The following is a 16,638-nucleotide window of genomic DNA, read 5'->3' on the forward strand; positions in this document are numbered from 1 at the left end:
GGTGTTAAAAGGAAAAGATGTGAGGGAATGTCTCTCCAATGGGATTACAGAAAAATAAAAACTTGATAGCTTGTGGTAGAGGTAACATTTCTATCAAAAATGTAAAAAAAATGGCTGCAGTGAGGCTTTAATCACTGTGTTAAGCAATGTTGTAAATGGTGCAAACAGACATATTCCTGATCTTTCAAGCAATGAGCACAAATTGCCACAAATAAAAAGATAGCTCAGCACAAAACCGCTTATCCTTTTGCCAGCAGTGTGACCCCTGGCACTCTGGAAAAGCAAGTTGTGACCATTGGCTTAGGAAACATGTTTGGGATCACCAGTTATCATGCTGTGTGTGCTTCTTAACAAATGGAAGGCCAGTATATTTACTCCTTTGATGAATAATGATTACCCAACCTTAGCACACAAATGTGTGGCAGACTGATCAGCTTCCTAAAATACTTTAATGCCTATTTAAAAAAAATCGGAGTGTCAACAATTGCAATGGGGAGATTTGAGCCTGTGGCGAGATCCATTATTTTCAGTGGAAAAACTGAGAAGTGGATTATACATTTTTAAACATCTTTTATACCCTTTTACCACCATTTTACATATCACTTAATCAGGGCTTTATTAATGTCAGAAGTTAAAAGCTAAAAAGTTCAGCAGCTTGAAGTCCCAAGAGTTTTGTGGTTATTATAAACAGGTCTCTGTGTAAAGTTGTATAGTTAGAAAATCCAGTATGTTTAGACTGGTCCTTGCTCTTCACTGAATTTGCTGCCAATAGCACATAACAAGACCCTTCTATATTTTCATTACATCATTTCTAATGTTACAATATACTTTCATTGCTACTGTGTTTCAGGCTTATTAAAAAGAAACCAAACTGTGGAAGCTGTGCTCAAAAAGAGGATGGACAGAGGACTAGTCACCAGTATTGTCTGTGGTCTCTGTGCAGTTGATCTTTCCCCATTACTGTTAAATCATGACTTGCATTGCACTGTCTCTCATGGTTTTGCTTCCACTTTTCTAAGCCCCCAGTAAAGATGACAGAGAGCAGCACAATACTGATATCAAAAAGTCTCACTCCAAAAATCATGACACTAGTAAACAAAGAAGTGCCTTAAGACTCAACCTGCAGATACAGTCAGGTCCATAAATATTGGGACATCGACACAATTCTAACATTTTTGGCTCTATACACCACCACAATGGATTTGAAATGAAACAAACAAGATGTGCTTTAACTGCAGACTGTCAGCTTTAATTTGAGGGTATTTACATCTAAATCAGGTGAACGGTGTAGGAATTACAACAGTTTGCATATGTGCCTCCCACTTGTTAAGGGACCAAAAGTAATGGGACAGAATAATAATCATAAATTAAACTTTCACTTTTTAATACTTGGTTGCAAATCCTTTGCAGTCAATTACAGCCTGAAGTCTGGAACGCATAGACATCACCAGACGCTGGGTTTCATCCCTGGTGATGCTCTGCCAGGCCTCTACTGCAACTGTCTTCAGTTCCTGCTTGTTCTTGGGGCATTTTCCCTTCAGTTTTGTCTTCAGCAAGTGAAATGCATGCTCAATCGGATTCAGTTCAGGTGATTGACTTGGCCATTGCATAACATTCCACTTCTTTCCCTTAAAAAACTCTTTGGTTGCTTTTGCAGTATGCTTTGGGTCATTGTCCATCTGCACTGTGAAGCGGCATCCAATGAGTTCTGAAGCATTTGGCTGAATATGAGCAGATAATATTGCCCGAAACACTTCAGAATTCATCCTGCTGCTTTTGTCAGCAGTCACATCATCAATAAATACAAGAGCACCAGTTCCATTGGCAGCCATACATGCCCACACCATGACACTACCACCACCATGCTTCACTGATGAGGTGGTATGCTTAAGATCATGAGCAGTTCCTTTCCTTCTCCATACTCTTCTCTTCCCATCACTCTGGTGCAAGTTGATCTTGGTCTCATCTGTCCATAGGATGTTGTTCCAGAACTGTGAAGGCTTTTTTGGATGTCGTTTGGCAAACTCCAATCTGACCTTCCTGTTTTTGAGGCTCACCAATGGTTTACATCTTGTGGTGAACCCTCTGTATTCACTCTGGTGAAGTCTTCTCTTGATTGTTGACTTTGATACACATACACCTACCTCCTGGAGAGTGTTCTTGATCTTGCCAACTGTTGTGAAGGGTGTTTTCTTCACCAGGGAAAGAATTCTTTGGTCATCCACCACAGTTGTTCTCCGTGGTCTTCCGGGTCTTTTGGTGTTGCTGAGCTCACCGGTGCGTTCCTTCTTTTTAAGAATGTTCCAAACAGTTGTTTTGGCCACGCCTAATGTTTTTGCTATCTCTCTGATGGGTTTGTTTTGTTTTTTCAGCCTAATGATGGCTTGCTTCACTGATAGTGACAGCTCTTTGGATCTTATCTTGAGAGTTGACAGCAACAGATCCCAAATGCAAATAGCACACTTAAAATGAACTCTGGACCTTTTATCTGCTCATTGTAATTGGGATAATGAGGGAATAACACACACCTGGCCATGGAACAGCTGAGAAGCCAATTGTCCCATTACTTTTGGTCTCTTAAGAAGTGGGAGGCACATATGCAAACTGTTGTAATTCCTACACTGTTCACCTGATTTGGATGTAAATACCCTCAAATTAAAGCTGACAGTCTGCAGTTAAAGCACATCTTGTTTGTTTCATTTCAAATCCATTGTGGTGGTGTATAGAGCCAAAAATGTTAGAATTGTGTCAATGTCCCAATATTTATGGACCTGACTGTATATAGCTATGGGTGTGCAGGCACAGAAATACCTAGACACCCTGACCCAAAGTTGCACTGTTCTTTTTCCTGAGGAATTCTAGACAAAAGTTATATTTTCAGTTTACTGCTTAGGCACACAAAACATTTCTAAATGTTCCCTATAACACATTAAATCTTTACTTTCTTGAGTTCAGGCTCACTTTAATACATTTTGTGGTCTTCTTTTCCTTTTTTTTCTAACCTTTAACTAATCCATCTTTAACTATTACATCTAAGATATCTTATTCTGTTTTATAATAATAATATTTAGGTGAATTGTGTTGCTTTCATAAGACAGGTAAGAGTAACTTAAAGGTAATTTTGTTTTTGTTTTTAGTTTTAGATAGAGCAGAGAGGTATTAAAACACCTGTCAGTTTTTATTGCTGTCTGTGGCCCCATTAGGGAAATTCACTATCTCTATTTGTCTTATTTACCATTATCATTGAAAGTGAAAATAAAAGAAATTCCCAATTTTGGGTTGACTAGTTCTGGTAACTCTGGTGACAACCCAGGATTCCCTCACTATGTAGGGATTTCCTCTCACTTCCTGTGGGACTGAAAGTGAAGTGCAATCTCCCCTGTTGGACACAGATGGTAAAAAAATATCTACAAGGCATTATAATCCACCCTTGCCTCTGTTATACTTTAATAGGACGTAGGGCAAATGATAGGCTCATGCTGGTGCTACTGCTAGTTATAGGCAGAACACTACAGAAATTATTAAATTATTCAGGAATAAGTGCTCAGCATCTCTCCAAGCTATTTGACCAAATTCAGAATAGACTACATAAATGCCTAAGAGCACAAATAAATGCAAATGTTACTTACATTTATATAGGTTATGTTGTACAAATAACATTTATAATGTATGCCATTTACTGTTTATATTGGTTTTCACTTGTGTTACTTTTTCCAGGATCCCCTCTCTGGACAAAAGAGAAAATTGAACCAATTGTGATGCAACAGGGTATGCCCCTGGTTTTACCATGCAAACCCCCAAGAGGTTTACCACCCCCTGTTGTATTCTGGATGGATAACTGTAAGTCAGTGGTTTAAATCTGTATTACTGTGAACTGCTTATATTGCATAGACAAGTGCTATTTTGCTCAGTCATTTGTTATGCTTATTTATGCATCCTTTTTATCATCCATAAAATCTAAACTGGAGAATGCGTATCCTGACATTGGATTCAGCTACAGTCATGAAAGAAAAACTATCAATAATAAACATCCAAAATTACTATTCATAAAATTATATTTCATTGCACTAAATTGGCACTCAACTGATTATTAAAAGAACATGTTTTAATATAACATGTGTATTTGCTTTTACACATTAATGTTTTATTTTATTCAATAATTCAAAAGCAACTGAATACATTTGCTAGGCTGTCTAAATTAAAAATCTATATTTTGCCATTCTGAAGTTGATTTTTATCCAGTAAAAAATACTAAAATGTATACTTACTTATCAGCAAAAGATACAGTTAACAGTACAAACCAGACAAAGGTGATCACCCTTCCCTATACTGTCCAACATTTTGCTAGAGATACACTTAAAGGGTTTGTTTCTATAGCTTTGTTTGAGTCACAGCTGCTTTTCTCCCTGTACATACCAATGGGAATGCAAAAGGAGAATGAAGCAGCTTGATGCAGTTTATTAGGAGGTTAACTGCAGGTTAAAAGGAGGTCAACTGCACTTGTAAAGGCATTCACATGAAACTCATCCCATTAAAACATCCTAAAATGATCTCAGATGCAGGCTAAATGCACCTAAAATTGTACTGCATTTTCTCATTCACACTAGCCCTTTATGTGTTTAGGAATGAAAAGTAAAGTAAAACACCTGCTAGGTGCATAAAATGTTAACATGATGAAATGAGAAGTGTGAAGGTAAAGGGCTGACTTGTGTAGAAAATGGGAATTTTGCAGATTGGTGGAAATGTCAGATTAAAGTAACTTTGAGAGGAGCATCAGAAACTTGACTAATCGGGGTTTATTTACTAAAGCTGGAGAGTCCAAAATCAGACTCCCTTCTGCATAGAAACCAATCACCTTCTAACCTTAGCTTGTTCAATGAAGCTTTGGCAATGAAACCTGGAAGCTGATTGGTTTCTATGCAGAAGGGAGTCTGATTTTGGACTCTCTAGCTTTAGTAAATAAACCCCATCATGTCCTATATGAGAGGAGCAGAGGGAGACATGTCTGATGAAAGCCAAGAGGTGATGAGCGGGTGAGAAGAGCAGAATTGGCATGTGGAAAGTGCCTTAGAACAGATGGAACCATAAAAGGTCAGTCCAGTGACAATTGTAGTCGGGGCCAAAGGAGAAAACATTAAAGTGGGGAGAAATGGAATAGAGTGAGGAGCTGGATAATAGACACAATAGTTATTAGCAAGGATAACGCACGGACAACCTGAATGTGACCCCAGTATGGACAGAAAACATAAGAAGTAGAATGATAACTGATGTGGATCAGACATTATTCTGATTGGGCACTAGAACACAGTGGGGTTGATTTATTAAAACTGGGGAATGCAACATCTGGTGCAGCTCTGCATAGAAACCAATCAGCTTCCAGGTTTTTTCTTGTCAAAGCTTAACTGAACAAGCTGAAGTTAGAAGCTGATTGGCTACCATGCACAGCTGCACCAGATTTTGCACTCTCCAGTTTTAGTAAATCAACACCAGTGATTGGTCTGATTTTCATGTCTGTTTTGTCTGTGGTGAAGTTGTAAGTAAAGGTTTTATTTCATGTCAGTCCACTAAACCTCTCAAGCAAAATACTGAGCTAATTTGGATAGACTTGATGGTCCTAGATTTCACAGATGTGTAAAAACCAGCAATACATATTTCAGGTGTCTCATAAAATGTGAATACTGCTCTTTACTTGCCACTTTACTGTGCATGATGGTAGTAGAAAGGAGTATTCATATGACTTTAACATTATTATTATTATTTTCCCAGTTTTCCAGCGACTACCTCAGAATGGAAGGGTTTCACAAGGTCTGAATGGTGATCTTTATTTTTCCAATGTTCAGCCAGAGGATTCACGGGATTTTTACATCTGCTATGCAAGATTTAACCTAACTCAGACTATCCACCAGAAGCAACCTATTTCTTTAAAGGTTTTGGCAAGTAAGTTGGAATGCTTTATTTGTTTAGAAATTCATCCGTTTTTTTTTAATAAGGTATGACTGAATTGCATAATTTAAACTAGTCTATATTTAGGAATGCGCAATAGCTAGTTGTAAGCATCACTGCAGTGTAATGAGAATTTACTGGTAAACTGTTACCCTTTTAGGGGAATAAAAATGAACACTAAAGAAAGTATCTTCTTTTAGTTTAAAGTCTGCCTTAAAGAGAAATACCTGCAGCAGACTCCAAAACCTTGTTGTTATGGTCGTATGCCAGGTCATTCTGACAAAGTGATGGACCTTCCTGATACTCAGAAGCTAAATTCTGCTACATATTATTACAAGTTTTTGCTGATTAGGATGCACGCAACAAAGATATATTTTTCACAATAGAATGATTTGATTTCTGTTACTGACATTTAAGAAAACTGTAAACTAAAAATCTATGAAACAGTTTGGCTTTGCTTTTTCATTAAAGGTCATCTCGAGATTTTAAAGGTAGTATAAATCTCTATGGAATGAGCACTTAAAAAGAAAAAGTATTTTATCAGTGTGCTTCACAGCTGTAAATCTGGAGGGCATTAAACCAGTTGTAGCATTGCCAGTATCCTGGCAGTTCTACAGAACAGACACTTCACTGGACTGAAAACAATATGCTACTGACATTTTAAGTACAGTTTGATTTGTTTCCTTTATGAGCTTATTAATATTTCTGATAGTGTTGGAATCTTTATTGTGCATATAAATCCACAGGCCCACACATGGATGTATGTGATTAAAGCTGCACATATTCACTCTATATTACAAAATTTACATTTTATATACATTTTTTAGCTGACGTATGAAACAAACAAAGCAATAGAAATTTCTGTTTTTACTTTTTTCACCATTGCTGCCTGATTTTTTATTTTATTTCTTTTTTTTTATATTACTGTGTTAATATGTATGCAACCATCTTCCATTATGGAATATTTATGATGTTCTATTTCTTTTAGCGGATTCTATGAATGAAACTATAGCTGCTAATTTAACTGACACTGATTTTTATGGTGGTGAGTTGTGTTAAAAAGAAAAATAGCATCTAATATCATAATAGAATTAGTCAAAATAATCCATATTTAATCCATCTAACATAATTACTTCACTTTTTCTTCCTCCCTGTCTTTGTCATATTACAACCTTTATTAAGCCTTACTTTTACTAGAACACCAACATTGGGTTAAATGGAACTAATATTTCTTTATATGTTGATATAGAGATCTTTTTGCAGATGTGGAAGGGGAGGAAAATAAAATAAATATTCTGAACAAAAGTTTGATAAAAGTAAAATGGACTCCTGTGAGGGATATACATTTACACCAGAGAGAAACACATTTCTTCTGTCTTCATTCTAAAGGGAATATCAGATGACATACCCTTGGACCTTTTTTTTGCTCTTATGCACAAGAAATAAATCTGTAATGATGACTTAAAATGATTCACGCTGAAGAACAGAGGAGAGTGATTCTAGGCTAATGATAGCAATGATAATAGTGTAGATGCATAGCAGAATCTCTGTGCCATGTTTTACCTTTCATGCTCTCAGACACCTCTCAGACACCTCCCTGCTGTGCCACTGCTGCTTTCCAAAAGATCAGATACAAATGCCAACTTTCTGGATAGACGTTACTTTTGCAAGCATGCTCAAGCCTGAAGCACTATGAGAGGAGGGGGAGCAAGCATTTTAGCATGTAATTTAAAGTTTTCTTTTTTTAGGGATCTGCTACAGCATGGTGGAGGGGCAGCAAGAAATGATAAAGGAATTATGCGGCATCAGTGGAAGGCTGCTATGCATCTGCATTGTTGCTTTGATTTGTGTATGCTAAGATCACAACGTACAGTAATATAGTCTAGCCTGAATACAATAAATCTATATGTGTTTGTGTGTATATATATATATATATATATAGTATCTCCCAGAAGTGAGTACACCCCTCACATTTTTGTACATATTGTATTATATCGTTTCATGTGACAACACTGAAGAAATGACACTTAGCTACAATGTAAAGTAGTGAGTGTACAGCTTGTATAACAGTGTAAACTTTCTGTCCCCTCAAAATAACTCAACACACAGCCATTAATGTCTAAACCGCTGGCAAGAAAAGTGAGTACACCCCTAAGTGAAAATGTCCAAATTGGGCCCAAAGTGTCAATATATTTTGTGGCCACCATTATTTTCCAGAGAGGGTTACTCTTGTGCATGGAGTTCACCAGAGCTTCACAGGTTGGCACTGGAGTCCTCCTCCATGACAACATCACGGATCTGGTGGATGTTAGAGACCTTGCGCTCCTCCACTTTCCGTTTGAGGATGCCCCACAGATGCTCAATAGGGTTTAGGTCTGGAGACATGCTTGGCCAGTACATCACCTTTACCCTCAGCTTCTTTAGTAAGGCAGTGGTCATCTTGGAGGTGTGTTTGTGGTTGTTATTATGTTGGAATACTGCCCTGCGGCCCAGTCTCCAAAGGGAGGGGATCATGCGTTGCTTCAGTATGTCACAGTACATGTTGGCATTCATGATTCCCTCAATGAACTGTAGCTCCCCAGTGCCGACAGCACTCATGCAGCCCCAGACCATGACACTTCCACCACCATGCTTGACTGTACGAGAGTAGAAGGTCTAGCGAGGAGCGGAGAGTACAGTTTGGGTGATATTTAGAGACAAGATCGGTGATGTAGTTTGGGGCAGAGTTATAAATGGCTTTATATGTTATTGTTAGTGTTTTGAATTTTATCTGTTGTGCAATGGGAAGCCAGTGGAGGGATTGGCAGAGAGGGGTGGCAGAGAGGGGTGGCAGATACAGAATGGTTAGTAAAGTGGATGAGTCTGGCAGCAGCATTCATGATAGACTGAAGAGGGGATAGCCTATGATGAGGTAGGCCAATGAGGAGGGAGTTACAATAGTGAAGGCGAGATATAACAAGGGAATGAATAAGTTGCTTAGTGGTTTCCGAGGTTAGGAACGGCGTATCTTGGAGATGTTGCAGAGGAGAAGTCTACAAGATTTGGACAGCGATTGGATTTGGGGCTGAAAGGACAGATGGGAGTCTAGGATTACACCTAGTACCCTGGCATGAGGGGAGGGACTGATGATTGTGTTATTGATCTTGATGGAGAAGTCAGGGGAGGGGACACAGGCTGAGGGGAATACTAAGAGCTCAGTTTTGGAAAGATTGAGTTTGAGGAAGTGGAGTGACATCCATGCCGATATGTCACTTAGTAGGTAGAAGAATACATTTTGGCCAAAGTTTATGAAGAAAGATTATTTATTTGCAAAATTTTTATTAGAACAACAATTTTTTTTCAAAATGTTCAGTCTTTTTTCATTTATATAGCAAAAAAATAAAAATCCCAGTGGTGAATAAATACCACCAAAAGAAAGTTCTATCTGCTAAAAATTTCATGTGGGTACATTGTTGCATGACTGTGCAATTGTCATTCAAAGTGTGACAGCGCTGAAAGGTTAAAATTGGCATGGCCTGGAAGGGGGTGAAAGTGTCCGGACTTGAAGTGGTTAATGAAGCTTGGCAGATGCCCTGTGTGCTGATTGATTTTTTATTTGTTTTAAAGGAGCCAAGTAGATCCCTAGCTACTGTTCAGAATTGGTACCTTTCGTTCAGCAGATCCCTTGCTTATTAGTGCCTTTGCTCAGCCAATCCCCTGCTCAGTAGTACCCCCCAGCTCTGTTGATGCCCCACTCAGTAGAACCCCCAGCTCTGCTGATCCCCCACTCAGTAGTAACCAGCAGCTCTGCTGATCCTCTGGTTTGCTGATCCTTCTCGCTCTCCAGTCCCCGCTCACCTCCTGCTATATTGCTCCCATGCTGGGCACCATATATGACATTTCTAGTATTTCCTGCTCTGGTCTGCCAGCTCAGCTGATCCTCTACTGCTCAGTCCTCTCTCTCAGATCCCCGCTCACCTTCTGCTATAGCATTCCCATGTTGCACGCCATGTGTGCCACCTGCTAGTTGCTCCACTATAGACCTGACCCCTCTCACCTGTCTGCTGCTCCTCACCTATTTAGTGACAGGGGCTTTGATTGGCATTCAGAGTGCTTTAAAAAAGGGTTTCCAATGCCACATTTTGAAGCAAGTGTAAATGATCCCTTGCAGAGCAGTTCCAGGCAATAGGTAAATCCAGTCTGTGAACTGTGAAAGATAAGCAGAAAACACAGAAATTTTGCTTCGAAGAGAAAGAGGTACAGAGAGAAATATTTATGCTGTCATTGCTGATGTTTGCTTCTTAAAATGATGATTGCCTGTTTGCTATTATGATCCATTGGTTTCAGTGCTTTCTGTGTCTCTGACTCAATTCAAGTACTTAGGAGTTTTGACTCCACTTTGACTTTAGTGTCTGCATGCTTGCTCCTAGTATTAAATAAAGTAAGGCAACTACCAGTTTTGAAGGAGGTTAGCAATGACATCCCCCTCACAGAAACTATTTTCCTAATTTAAGTTCTTGGTAATCCATTGCTGAGAGGAACTTTATAAGACTTTCATACATTACATTGGGCTTTCTGTTTATGAAAGATGACAGGAAGCCTAGATTTGCTTTGGTTAGGAATACTAACTGCTAATGAAACACATAGAAAAAAGGGGTTCCTTCACCAGAATACTGATAAATAGATGTGGGTTGGACTGGTGTACAGTTGTGCTTAGATTAAAAAATGAATTTCTCTCTTGAGTTTATCATCAATTTTGACTAAAGTGTTAAGACCTTTTTCTACTTTTAGTAAAAACTGGGAACCATCAAGCTCTTTCTAGCAGGGCCCTCCTTACCCTTCTCTATTGAATTGAATTGTAATTGTACTGTATCTCTTTTTGGGTAAATTACTGCACATACTTTTGGTGCTATCTAAAGCATTTATTAAAATAATCTTCGAATATACAGTACTTACAATTAGAGCTTCATCCAGCAGCCCTGGTGTCAAAATTATAAAATTCTTTTTTAGCTGGAAATAAACACAAAACAATTCTGTCTATCCAGAAAAAAATCAGTTCAGTTTAGGTGCAAGTTATACTTGTACTGTCTGTTGAGCTATAGAGTACAGTACTGTATGTCCGGCTCTAGGAAGGGCTTGATTTTGTTAAAACATTTATATTTCATAGTAAGGCCTTGATTTCCTATTTGAGATTTCATACATTTTTGGGGATCCTGAACTAAACAATGCCTAAAATATCATAATCAAGTGAATGTCCTAATGAATAATCTAGAAGGTTCTGGATGCTGGATATACCCCTCCAGTCTGTACTAGCATGGAGCTTAATATGAATTTGAACAGAAAGTCTGACAACTTTAAACAAAAGGTCAGTACAACATTATGAAGTATCAGTAACTGGACAATGGGCATTATATGGATTTAAAGTTGAACATACACTGTACTGTATTCTGTACTGCAAAACATGTTTTCCAGTTAAAAGAAGTATGGCCAAAGCTTTTTTGATCATACTTCTCTTCTGGGTTACAGGAGTACACTTACTTGAGCTCTCCTGTTTCCCAGAATCAACCAACAGTGAGCTAAATGTCACAGAGTTGCTCCAAACTCTGGAAGGATCCCAACAATAATGTCAGGATCCACCCAGATGCCTGATCGGCAGCTGGCTTAACTCCTCAGTGTGCCACTGAGAGGCTGTGCCAGCTGTTTCCGCCCCTTCCACAGCCCAGTGCTATAGTAAGCTGCAGAGAGCAGCATCTAATAGTCACCGCTCTCTGCTCAGAGCAGACTGAGAATTGAGTGTTCAGCAGTCACGTGATTGCTCAATTCGTAGACTTAGAACTGGCGGGGGACAGCTGCAGCATGGAGGCGAGTATGCATGCTTTATTTTTTGGTATTCCCACACTTCTGCTTTAATGGATTATGTTCAGTATGGAAAATGTTAGACATTGCATTTAAGCTTGTATAAAACTTTATTTTTAGGCATTTTTGTTTTATTAAAAAGCGATATTATTTTTGAAGGCTTGGTTGTAACTGTATGAGGAGTTTCTGGGAATTTGAGGCTGAATACTTGAATTCCACAAGGGTCTTATTTCTGTTTTCTAAGCTACATGTAGTGTCCCAATGTTCGCATAATCAAGTAAAAAATGTATTTTATATTCCCTCTTCTAACTATTGCATAGAAAGCTCCATAAATAAGACATGAGGCTCCACAGGGTGGCTTACGCTAATTATTCTGTGAATCACACATGTGATAGTTCATTAAAAAGACAGCTAATCCAGGTCTGTCGCTTGTACTTCTTAATTTTCTCTAGGATGTTTTTCAGTCTTTTTAGAGATATGATATTCTACTATATTAAAACCACTGAAAAAAACGAAACAAGAAATATATCCTTCATAAATGCAGGCTAGTCAAAGATATTCCAATTTCTTTATCTTTGTTTCCCATTTTCCTGTAAGTAGAGTTCTGTTTAACATTTATTAAATAGGTACAGTACATCTCTGCATGCAATCTTTAACTACTATTCACTCTTGCCCTATCTAATCACCTCCATGCATAATTATTTGTCAGTTCATACTATTCAATATTTTGTTATTGATATTTTTTGTAACACTTTCTTTTTGTCTTTATCCACTAGACAGCCCTGCAGATAACAGAAGTCCATCACTTTTAGTTCCTTCTGGCCAAACAAGTAACAGAACTGTGCTCAGGGGAGAAGTGCTGCTGCTGGAATGTATTTCTGAAGGACTGTAAGTTGCCTGCAAGTTGTACAAAATATGCTATACTATGACTAAGAAAGTTACGAGGAACAAACATTGAACACAATTTTATCATATTTTCGTCTGAAAAGAATTTTCATGATTTGGATGCACATTTCCAGATAATCCAGATCCCTCTGTGTTCTTACATATGGACCTTATGTATGGAAAGTGTGCTAAAAATTACCTTTCTTGTTGGCAATAGCAACCAAACAACTCCCAAATGTCAGTTGTATAAAGCAGATTTAAAATAAATTAGGGACTAAGTTTAGGTAAACTCAGTGGTGTATTTAGGTTTTGTGCTGCCCTAGGCAAAACAAAAATAGGACACCCCCATGCCTGACATTTTGATCAACAACACCCCACTCACTCACCTTTACAGCTCTGGACATTCCTGGGAACGAAAATCGGGCTCTGCATACACCATCAAGCCTTTCTCGGCTCCCACTTGGTCCCATGCCGCAAGTGTCCTTTCTTCCAGAGGGCACTGCTGCCCTGAAGAATGCAGTCCTAGGCAACTGCCTTGTTTGTCTTGTGGTAAATACGCCCCTGGGTAAACTATGCCCACCCTTTACACCCCTTCTTCCATCTATAGAAGATGTATTCCATCAATGAAAAGCTACAGTATCTATAAATAGATGGTTGATGGTGAGATGAATGAAAGGTCCTCCTCCTACATTATTAATGCATTCTTCATTGATGGAAGCTATAGTACAAATCTGTGAATGGAGGACGGGGGTGGAAAGGGTGGGTATAATCGCCACTCTTGATGAGTGCCTGTGACAGGACTTTTGGCTCTATTAACCCCAGCAGTACCAGAAGATTGTCTGTAAACAAACCCCCCCCCTTTAATTATAAGATGCCACAGTAAGAAGAACGCTTCTACCACTTATATATGTTTTATATTGTTTTAATGAAAGGTCATAACTTGAATCAAGCTTTGCTTTCGTGATGCGCAGTAATGTGAGGAACTACAGGCTTGCTCTGATGGTGTGAATGGAGCCTAAGATCAGGGTATGTAATTACAGAGGTCACATGCAACGCAACCTGTTGGTAAAACATTTGAGCTTCTGCTCTGTTCATGGAGCATTCTCCAAGTAGTGTAAACATAGTTACAAGGGTCCAGCTGTTATTTAGTAGAGGCTACTGAGGGCACACATCTTCTGATTTTACACTGAAAAATGGTTAAAACCATTACACCAGAATAAATGCCCCTATATCTTCTTTATACATTTTTCTAAAAATATGACCGTTTTGAATAACGTTCTAGTAACTGTAGATACTATTACAGGCACCATGTGTTGATTTACCTGGTATGCTGTATATTGATTGGTACTTGCAGGATCTTTTTATTTGATATGTTTATAAATAAAACAATAGCAGTTTTAAGATGTGTCTTTTCCAGGCTGGCTTAGCTTCCTGCTCTGATCTTCTTTATTGTCATGGAAACTGCAGCCTCATCTGACAGGCGCCTGCTTTGAAATATCAGGCTCTTCTCGGGGAGATTTAGAGATGTTGGTACCAGTTGTAAAGCAGTGTTTTTCGACATGTAGGCCTCATACCTGACCTGCCAAGACAGAGCCATTGTCTTTGAATAAAACAAATTATGTTGGAAAGTATCTCCGGCTCTGACTGTAGAAATCCCTTCAGGAGCTACTTCCAGGAACTATGTGTACTAATGATAAGGATGACTGAGGATTCTCCTGTAATTGCCCTGCTGGGGTTTCACTGAGAACTTTAGAACTATCAGTGGAACACACTAAAGTACAAAGCTTAGATATTATGAGTATAAATGGCAATGAGTGAAACAACAGGTTAACTCTGTCATTTTAAAATATAATGCAATATGATCACCTGAATTCATTTCAATCCTACAGACAGTAGTTTGTGAGTGTCAAGATCTAGTACTGATGCAGTTCCATCTTTAACTGTATTGCTATGCGGTAATAAGACTCGTACCCACAGTAAATGCACACTGTATGCCAGTACTTGCAACATGTTAGTGGTCTATTAAGACAGCTTAAACACTTTGAGGTTTGAATTTGACCACTGTTTTTGTCTATACTGTATGTTAAAGGATAAGTTCACCTTTGGGAACATGTTACATGTTCAACTCGTTTTTTGGGTGAAACATGTAACATGCTCCCACTGCTGGAGCTGCTGCCAGGTCCGCTGCTTCTAGTGACAGCTAAGGGGGATCTTCTCTCCCTTGCTGGCTGTCACTATTTTAAAAAATAGTGAAAGGCTGCGTCATTCATTCACAGAATTCTGCGAATTGAAAACTACAAGCACAAGTTCTGAATGAACTACCAAGGCGCTGTTGAGCACTGCGGTAGTTCATTGTCTCTTCCTGTCAGTGTGTATTTGCGTGCCCATATGACGTACAAGCTCACAGATACTCTGACAAGTCTGCAGGAGTCCTGCATGGCACCCTCAATCTGCTGTTTGTGGTTGCAGTGCTTTCTAGGCTCTAAGTTAAATAAAGTAATAAATGCTATTTTTTTTTACCTGCAAAAAGATGTGCATTAATTTGTTTTTTTTTAAAGGTGAACTTATCCTTTAACCTGTTGCCATTTGTCTTAGGCTGATACTCAATTCCAGCAGCCTCTTCATATATCATCATGCAGCTGTATAAGCCAATGGGGTGAATTTACTAAAAAGCAAATTGACTCTGCACTTTGTAGATGCATTTGCACTCATTTATCCCAAATATTAGTAAATTTCCATCATCCAAAAATAATGTGCAAGAAAAAAATGCTTTTTTTAACATTTTCCTTGCACCTGATTGGGTATTCTTTACAAAGTGAAGATTTACTAAGGAAAATAAGTGCAACTGCACATGGAAAGTGCACAGTCTTTATGCCTTTAGTAAATCAATGTCAATGTTTAACATACAGTATACTGCTTTAATCCCATTATTTCCCTATATTATCATGTGTTTCCAATTATAAGAATAGTGATTCAAGTCATCATATAGGAAAGAACTCTGTGCAGAATTCCTATTGACTTTAACCCTTTCTTTATCACTGTCATAAGCCATACCTATACGTTACGATAAAGTGTATGGTTGTATCATACATATACGCACTGCACTGTAGATCAGGTAATACCACAATGTACAGGTGTAAAGCCAACCTTCAGATTTTTATCATAAGTTTATGGCTTAATGTTGATTTTCACTGTTTCACAGTAAGGCACAATTTAAAATTTGCAAATATTTTTTATTTATTTACTCAGTACAGTTTTAAAGTGGTTCTAAAGGCTGAAGGCTTTTTACCTTCATGAATTTTATGCATGAAGGTAAGAACCTTTAGTGTGCAGCTAATACCCCGACCCCCTTTCCCCAACTCCCCCTAGTACTTACCTGAGCCCGATCATGATCCAGCGCTGTGCATGGGAGCCTCAGCTCTCCCGGGTCTCTTTCTCCTCATTGGTTGAGACACAGTAGTGGGATCCATTGACTCTTGCTGCTGTCAAAGACAGCTAGTGAGGAGGGAGTGGGGGCAAGGCCAAACCACACTTTTTGTGTCTGTCTTATGGTTACACAGAGGTGGCTCAGAAGCGAGCACGCATGAGTGCCTACAGGGTAAACAGTTTGTTACGGAGGGACTCAGCCAGGGGGAGGTGCTAAAAGCTTCAGTGAGGGAACAGAGAAGAGGAGAATCCTGCAAAACCATTGAAGAGAGCAGGTAAGTATGACATCTTTGTTATTTATATTTTAAAAAAAATGTACCTTTACAATCACTTTAACTTTCGTACTTAATGTGAATTTTTGTAATTTATGATGACAATGATTAAAGTGTGTTTTTATAAACAATGTCATTTAGATAAACATTTTTGCAGGAGCTACAAAATCTCTTAATTTCTCCAGTCTTGTGCTTTGATAATATTCTTTTACAAAGTATGAAAGCTGCAAGGGAAAAATTTAAAAAGATGAAAATTCTCAAAAATGGTCTGGCCTCC

The 16,638-nt window shown here is 38.5% G+C and overlaps 1 protein-coding gene across 17 annotated transcripts in view; it reads left to right on the plus strand.

The window, feature by feature from the left end:
• Positions 1-16,638, plus strand: part of NRCAM (neuronal cell adhesion molecule) — a 289,209-nt gene that overhangs the window by 191,188 nt on the left and 81,383 nt on the right. For 15 of the 17 annotated variants that reach the window (XM_089673969.1, XM_089673968.1, XM_089673975.1 and 12 more), the window contains 4 exons: positions 3,718-3,840; positions 5,767-5,937; positions 6,932-6,988; positions 12,555-12,666. In XM_089673969.1, coding sequence (XP_089530095.1) covers positions 3,718-3,840; positions 5,767-5,937; positions 6,932-6,988; positions 12,555-12,666 — 463 coding nt within the window. The remainder of the gene's footprint in view (positions 1-3,717; positions 3,841-5,766; positions 5,938-6,931; positions 6,989-12,554; positions 12,667-16,638) is intronic. The other 2 variants (XM_089673974.1, XM_089673982.1) reach the window with 1 other exon arrangement.

The sequence above is a fragment of the Staurois parvus genome, unplaced genomic scaffold (genome assembly GCF_062004578.1).
Source record: "Staurois parvus isolate SC_StPar_1 unplaced genomic scaffold, SC_StPar_1.0 ptg000147l, whole genome shotgun sequence".
Classification (NCBI taxonomy): domain Eukaryota; kingdom Metazoa; phylum Chordata; class Amphibia; order Anura; family Ranidae; genus Staurois; species Staurois parvus.